The 7,237-nt window shown below is 50.0% G+C and overlaps 1 protein-coding gene across 5 annotated transcripts in view; it reads left to right on the top strand.

Annotated features, from left to right (window-relative positions):
* The window catches only part of CCDC130 (coiled-coil domain containing 130), a 16,200-nt gene continuing 9,178 nt past the window's right edge, over positions 216–7,237 (top strand). The window contains exons 1-6 of one of the 5 annotated variants that reach the window (XM_013990727.2): positions 235–277; positions 994–1,037; positions 2,915–3,058; positions 3,172–3,288; positions 5,316–5,369; positions 6,923–7,005. In XM_013990727.2, coding sequence (XP_013846181.2) covers positions 3,286–3,288; positions 5,316–5,369; positions 6,923–7,005 — 140 coding nt within the window. In that variant the 5' untranslated portion in view covers positions 235–277; positions 994–1,037; positions 2,915–3,058; positions 3,172–3,285. Of the gene's footprint in view, positions 278–993; positions 1,038–2,914; positions 3,289–5,315; positions 5,370–6,922; positions 7,006–7,237 lie in introns of all 5 variants that reach the window. The other 4 variants (XM_005652870.3, XM_013990730.2, XM_003123345.4 and 1 more) reach the window with 4 other exon arrangements.

Below are 7,237 nucleotides of genomic sequence, written 5' to 3'. Positions count from 1 at the left end.
GTCAGAAAGGCGGGCCTTGGATTGCGTCAGGGAAAGTGGGCGGGGCCGAAGGTGGGGCTTCGTGTAGGGCGCGAATTTGGGAAGGGCAGGCCCCGGATTGGTCCACTCCGGCGGCTGAAAGGGAGAGGCTGTTCAACACTTAGCCAATCAGCGAGGACCTGCCGCCTCGCCCCGCCTCGCGCAGGCGTCCCTGTCGCGCGAGGAGTTCACCACTCCCCCTTATGCACTGAGCAGGGACTTCCGGGACGGGCGCGGCGTGACGTCAGGAGGAGGGCAGGTAAGTGCGGTAGGACGGAGGGGCGGGCAGGCCCGGTAAGGGCCGGGGGTCTGTCCTTTCATTCGGTCTCGGAGCAGCGGAGTTGGGGCCATCCTGCGGGGAGCAGAGGGGCTCTGCGAACGTGGACCCAGTACTCGAAACCGGCCCGCGTCCCAGACTCGACCCCTGACCCTGGGCCCTGGCCGCGACCCCAGACCCAAATCCGAGCCTGGCCCGTATTATACCTAGTCAGGTTTTCCTCATCGGGAAAATGGGACAGTAAGCCCCTACCTCCCTGGGCCATGATGAAGATTTTGTAAAATGATGCTTGTTAAACGATTTGGTGTGAGAAATAATCAAAACTACCAACGTTTAATTTGGCGTGAGGAGCTCTTTTAAGTACTTTATTTAACTTACTGAGTCTTGACGGCAGCCTTATCAAGTTGATATTTTTATAAACCCCATTTTGCAAATGAGAAAACTGAGGCTCAGAGAGAGAGAAGCAGTTTGCCCCAAGTTAAGCCCCTAGCAAGCAGCAGAGTCAGCATCCAAGCCCAAACACTATGCCCTGAGCCAATGGGCTTATTGGGCTTATTCTTTCACCAAGGACCAGAGATTTCTATACATCCAGGCAATGGTCCCACTTGTACCACTCGCTGGGGTAATAAAACCATCGAAAACTCCTGAAATGGAGAACTTATCTGTGCAATCACTACCCGTTGTTATTTCATTTACAGCAACTCCAGAAAGTCAGTCCTCTTGCTGTTATCCCTCTTTGCAGGTGAGGAAATACAAGCTCAGGGAGGCTCAGACTTGGGCTGAGGTTACCCAGCCAGTGAGGAGTGGAGCTGGGATTTAAGCCCAGGGAATTGTGCCCCCAGAACCTGGGTGGGCACTTAGCTCTTTTGTTGGCAAAAACAGTTTTAGTTTGTGGAGTTGCCATCATGGCTCAGCAGTAACAATCCTGATTAGTATCCATGAAGACACAGGTTTGATCCTTGCCCTTGCTTGGTGGGCTAAAGGACCTGGCATTGCCGTGAGCTGTGGTGTACGTCACAGACATGGCTCTGATGCCAAGTTGCTGTAACTATAGCATTGGCCACCAGATGCAGCTCCAATTTGACCCCTAGCCTGGGAACTCCCATATGCCATGGGTGAGGCCCTAAAAAAGACAAAAAAAAAAAAAAAAAATGCATTTTCAGTTTGGGAGTGACTTTAGGAAAATCTGGTACAGGGGCACACTTTCCAGATAGAGGGTCCAAGGTGGAGAGAGTTTCCAGGGGATGGTGGAACACTTTATAACCGGGGCTTTGCACCCTGGCGCTCGCTGGTTTCCCATCAGCTTCTGACTCTGGGCAAGCTCCCACATCCTCATTCATCAACTGGAGAAAATAGTAACATAATACAGAGTAAACAAGGCAGTGATGTCAGACTCAGTGCAGCATGTGTCCCACAGAAACTGTTAGAGAGCCCACAGCTGAATTGGCAGAAACAAGTAGATACTTCCTGACTCCAGTGCATTAGGCAGCAAACTATACCCACAGGCCAAAGTCAGGACACTGCCTGATTTTGTGCAGCCTCCCACCAAAGAATGGTTTTAACTTGTTATGGTTGGGGAAAAAAATAAAGGAGTTCCCATTATGGCTCAGTGGGTTACGAACCCAACTAGTATCCAGGAGGATGCAGCTTCCATCTGGCCTCATTCAGCACTACCATGAGTCATAGTGTATGTCGAAGATGTGGCCTGGATCTGGTGTTGCTGTGACTGTGGTGTAGGCCAGCAGCTGCAGCTGCTCTAATTTGACCCCTAGTCTGGGAACCTCCATGTGCCACAAGTGCAGCCCTGGAAAGCCAAAAAAAAAAAAAAAAAAAAAAATCAAAAAGAGAGTAATATTTTGTGACAATCATGTAAAATTCAAATTTCAGTGTCCATAGTTTTTGTGGGGATGTGGCCACACCCATTCATTTGCATATCATCCATGGCTATTTTCTAGCTATGACCAGAGTTGAGTCGTTGGAACAGATATTCTGGCCCTTGATGGAGAATATGTGCCAATCCCTATTCTGGAATACACTTGAGTCCCTCAGTGTCTTTCTTTAGTGTCAATTGAACTTCTTTTTATTTGACCTGAAAGTCTCCCCTCCAAATGGGCAGGGAGGGTGGATGTCTCCCCACCCCCAGTTAAAGGAGGCCTGCACTTGGTAACTGTGTCACCCACACTGATTCTTAGGGAACCTCAGTCAGTTAGCAGTGGTTCTTGAAGACAGCATTTATTAGGAGATGTCTTGGGTGCCGGAGATGAAGCAGTGTGACCTGGTGGAGGGCTTATCTGTCTGGTCACAGTCTATAGACTACAGACAAGTAAGAAGACAGGGTGATATGACTTCAGATCAGTTGGTCAGTTGAAGCTTCTCATAAAGGTGATGTTTGAGCTGAGACAATTCTGAGGTAGTGGGCCTGCACCTGCTGAGCCTTTGAAGGTAGCCAGTAAGTCAGCATGACTGGAACAGAGTGAACGAGGGAGAGGGGTAAGAGGTGGGCTTGGAGAGGCAAGCAGGGGCCCCACAGACCATGGGAAGGATTTGGTTTGATTCTCAAAACCATAGGAATCACTGGAGGGCTTTAAGCAGGAGCTGATATTTCTGATTTATATTAAGAGATCCTTCCGGACCCTATGAGAAGACCAGACCTTGAGAGTCAAGGGCAGAGCCAAGAGCCCAGGGAGGAGATGACCCATACCAGTCCAGGAGAGTAATGATGGCGGCCTTGGAGGGGCGTGAAGTGTCAGCTGGGAAATATATGTTGGTGGACAGGACACTCCCTTTCCAAACGCTGCTCCTTGGGTGCCTCCTACGCCTGGGGGGAGGGTGCGCCAAGCCTCCACCACCACACACAGCCCACCCCATCTTCACAGGGAAGCTGTGGACCACCTGCCAGGCCCTCCAGGATCAACACTGCACCATCAGTGTCACATCGTCTTTTCACATTGGCCGTGTCGAAGGCAAGGAGCAAGTAGGCAGTTCCCAGGATGGTGAGTAGACAGGCTGTGCCCATCGGGTTTCTCTTGTGGTCTTTAGGTGAAGGGCAGAGGTCCCCAGAGCAGCTCCTTCTACCTCCTGAAAGTCTACTCTCCATCCTTCCCCCAACTCCAAGCTCTAAGGTATTTTCCAACTCCGGATCCTGTTCTTTTAGTACAGTGGGTCTCAAACTCTGCTGAAAATCACCCAGGGAGCTGTTGCTTTTCCCTTTCTTTCTTTCTTTAAAAAATGACGTGAAATTCACCTAACATAAAATTAACAAATTAAAGTATATGATTGGGGGAGTTCCCGTTGTGGTTTAACGGTAACAAACCCAGCTAGTGTCCATGAGGATGCGGATTTGATCCCTGGCCTTGCTCAGTGGATTAAGGATCTGGCATTGCCATGAGCTGGGGTGTAGGTCACAGACACAGCTCAGATCCCATGTTGCTGTGGCTGTGGCATAGGCCAGCAGCTGTAGCTCCGATTCAACCCCTAGCCTGGGAACTTCCATGTGCTGCAGGTGAGGCCCTAAAAAGCAAAACAAAAAATATATATATATTTTTTTTAAATAAAGTGTATGATTGGGGAGTTCCTATTATGGCTCAGAGAGTTAAGAACATGACTAGTATCCATGAAGATGCAGGTTTGATCCCTGCCCCTGCTGAGTGGGTTAAGGATCTGGCATTGCCACAAGCTGTGGCACAGGTCACAGACGAGGCTCAAATCCACTGTGGCCGTGGCGCAGGCTGGCAGCTGCAGCTCCAATTCAATCCCCCTAGCCCAGGAACTTCCATGAGCTACAGGTGCGGCCCTAAAAAAATAAAAAAAAAACAAAGTGTACAATTCAGTGGCATTTAGTAACATTCACCACATTGTGCAACTACCTCTATCTAGTTCTAAAACCTTTTTTGTCACCCGGAAGAAAACCATAGAACCAATAGCAGTCACTCCCCCAACCCTCAGCCCTTGGCAACCACCAGTCTGCTTTCTGTCTCTGTGGATTTGCCTGTTCTGGGCATTTCACATCAATGGAGTCATGTACCATGTGTCCTTTTGTGTCCAGCTTCTCGCACTTAGCATGATGTCCACATGGTAGCACATGTCAGAGATTCATTCCTTTTGATGCCTGAATAATATCCCACTATATGGATGGACCATGTTTTGTTTATCCAGTCACCCATTGATGGACACTTAGGTTTTTTCCACCATTTGGCTGTTGTGAATGAACATGCTCAGACAAGGATGCGTCTAAACACGTGTCTTCCATGTTGCCTTTGAAAAGCCCTGTGCCCAGGCACCAGGTCCCAGAGCAGGTCCTCTGTCAGGAGAACCCCTGAGGATGGGTTCCTGGCATCCGTAGTTTAGAAACTCTTGGTCGTAACACACAGCCAAGTTTAAGACCCACTGCTTTGGTGGATCGTTAAGTCAGTTCAGCAGGTGGCTGCCAGCATTTAAAAGAGAGATTCTTGGAGTTCCCATTGTGGCTCAGCAAGTTACAAACCCAACACAATTTCCGTGAGGATTCAGGTTTGATCCTTGGCCTTGTTCAGTGGGTTAAGGATCCGGCATTGCCATGAACTGTGGTGTAGGTCACAGATGTGGCTTGGATCCCAAGTTGCTGTGGCTGTGGTGTAGGCCGGCAGCTGTATCTCTGATTCAACCCCTAGCCTGGGAACTTCCATATGCCACAGGTGTGGCCATAAAAATTAATTGATTAATCAATAAAATAAAATAAAAGATGCTCACAGCTGGGTAAGCGTTCTTTCCTAAAAACCATGCCTCATTCCCTGTGTATTTGGGAGGTTGCAGTGTTAAATATGTCTTACTGTAAGTCATGGTCCCAAAATAACTGTGAAAGCCTTTGCTCTAGGAGAGCCTGACCCTCATAGAATTTTCCACAGTGACAACAGTGGGTTTCTTCCCCCAAGTTGCCAGTCCCCAGTCAGACACAGAGCCCAGGGCTGTCCTCCAGGATGTCCTTGTCACCTTTGTCCGGGTCTTGCTTCTCTCTGAGTCATGTCTCTCTCCTGCTTTCCAGGGTGAAAGGAAAGGTGTGAACAAGTACTACCCTCCGGATTTCAACCCTGAAAAGGTAAGGGGCAGGCTTCCTTCTCTCCTTGTCCACAATAGCAAAGTGACCCCACCAGGCAGGTGGGGTCCCTTCCTGGGGTTAGTGACACCCGGTTGCCGAGGGCCGGGCAGCCCCCGGGGTCTCCCTGCTTTGCGTTTGTCACCTGAGTCTCGAGGTGGTCTTCCCTCCTGGGTGGCAGGAGTGGCTCTCGTCAGTGACCCATGTAAACGCCAGCCCACCCATTGTGGCATGTTTCCAGCGGAGCCCAGGATAAGGTCCCACACTCGGGCTCTGGGTCACATTCCCCTTGCCTTCCCAGCTCCAGCTCCTCTGGCCTCTTTGTTGTTCCCTCCTTTTAACCACAAGGCTCCTTTATGCCTCTCCCCGTGAGGGGTGGGGGGTGGGGGCCCTCCCTGACCACCATTTCATCCTCTATCAGTGACCTAATGTTTTATTTCTCTCCATTGCTCTCATAACTCCTGAGGCATGGTCCATTCGTTTGCATGTTGTCTGTCTTCCCCTCTAGAGCATCCACTCCTTAAGGGCAGAGACATGCATCTATATCATTCACTGCTGTGCACCCACACTGTGGGTGCTCAGTAAGGCCCCAGTGAATGAATCAGTGAGTCCCAGCTTCGTGGTCCCCAGCACCTGACTCAGGCTCTCTACATACACAATTTTTCCATAGGTCAAAAGGGGAAACAAAACAACCTGACCTCCCAGAAACATTGAGGGATTAAAATGCTATAACAGGGAGTTTCCACTGTGGGGCCATAGGATCAGCAGCATCTTGGCAGCACCAGGGTGCAGGCTCAATCCCTGACCTGGTACAGTGGGTTAAATAGTCCGACATTGCTGCAGCCGCTATGTAGGTCACAACTGCCTCTCAGATCTGATCCCTGGCAGTAACCTCATATGCCATGGGGTGGCCAAAAAAGAAAAAAAATAGTAAGATGAGATTAGGCCTCCTGGGCAGTCTTGTCATCTCACCTGATCCTCCCCATGACACCTGGAGGCAGTTAATGATCCTTGTCCCCAACTGACTGCTAGGGGAAACACTGGCACAGAAAGGCAGAAAGTGGAGTTCCCATTGTGGTGCAGAAGAAACGAATCTGACTAGGAACCATGAGGTTGCAGGTTCGATTCCTGTCCTTGTTCAGTGGGTTAAGGATCCGGCGTTGCCATGAGCTGTGGTGTAGGTTGCAGATGCGGCTCAGATCCCGAGTTGCTGTGGCTGTAGCTGTGGCATAGGCCGGCAGCTGTAGCTCTGATTAGACCCCTAGCCTGGGAACTTACATATTCTGTGGGTACGGCCCTAAAAGGCCAAAAAAAAGCAGAAAATGAAGTCACTACCTAGGATCACACAGCTCTTTTAGCTCTTAAGTGGGAGCAGAAAGATTCAGGCTCGTGTTTAAGATTCCAACCCCACTTGCTTCACCACAGCTTTGGTGCCTCCTGTTTTGCTGTTAACACTCTCAGCAGGACAGGAGAATGAGGCCTCTCTCGGCCTATGAGAAGACAGGAGTTCCTCCAGCTCATCAGAGCTAACCTGCTCCCTTGTTGTTCCCACACAGCATGGCTCGCTCAACCGATACCACAACAGCCACCCACTGCGGGAGCGGGCTCGGAAACTGTCCCAGGGCATCCTCATCATCAGGTAAGGCCCTGAGGACCCTTGACAATTATGTCACCTGGCATCAACCTCAAGGAGAATTCAGCATCCCCTGATTTTGTCCAGTGCTGTAGTGTCTTAATCCCATAAAGCAAAAATTGCTGTTATCAATCAGCTGTTGCTGTGTAACAAAACGATAAGCATGTATTATGTGTTGCTCATGAGTCTTCAGCTCAGCTGGATGCTTCTTCTGGCCCTGGCTGGGCTTAGCTGACCT

The sequence above is a fragment of the Sus scrofa genome, chromosome 2 (genome assembly GCF_000003025.6).
Source record: "Sus scrofa isolate TJ Tabasco breed Duroc chromosome 2, Sscrofa11.1, whole genome shotgun sequence".
NCBI lineage: Eukaryota > Metazoa > Chordata > Mammalia > Artiodactyla > Suidae > Sus > Sus scrofa.
Note: the sequence above shows the minus strand (reverse complement) of the source record. Positions and strands in the feature narration are given on the sequence as shown.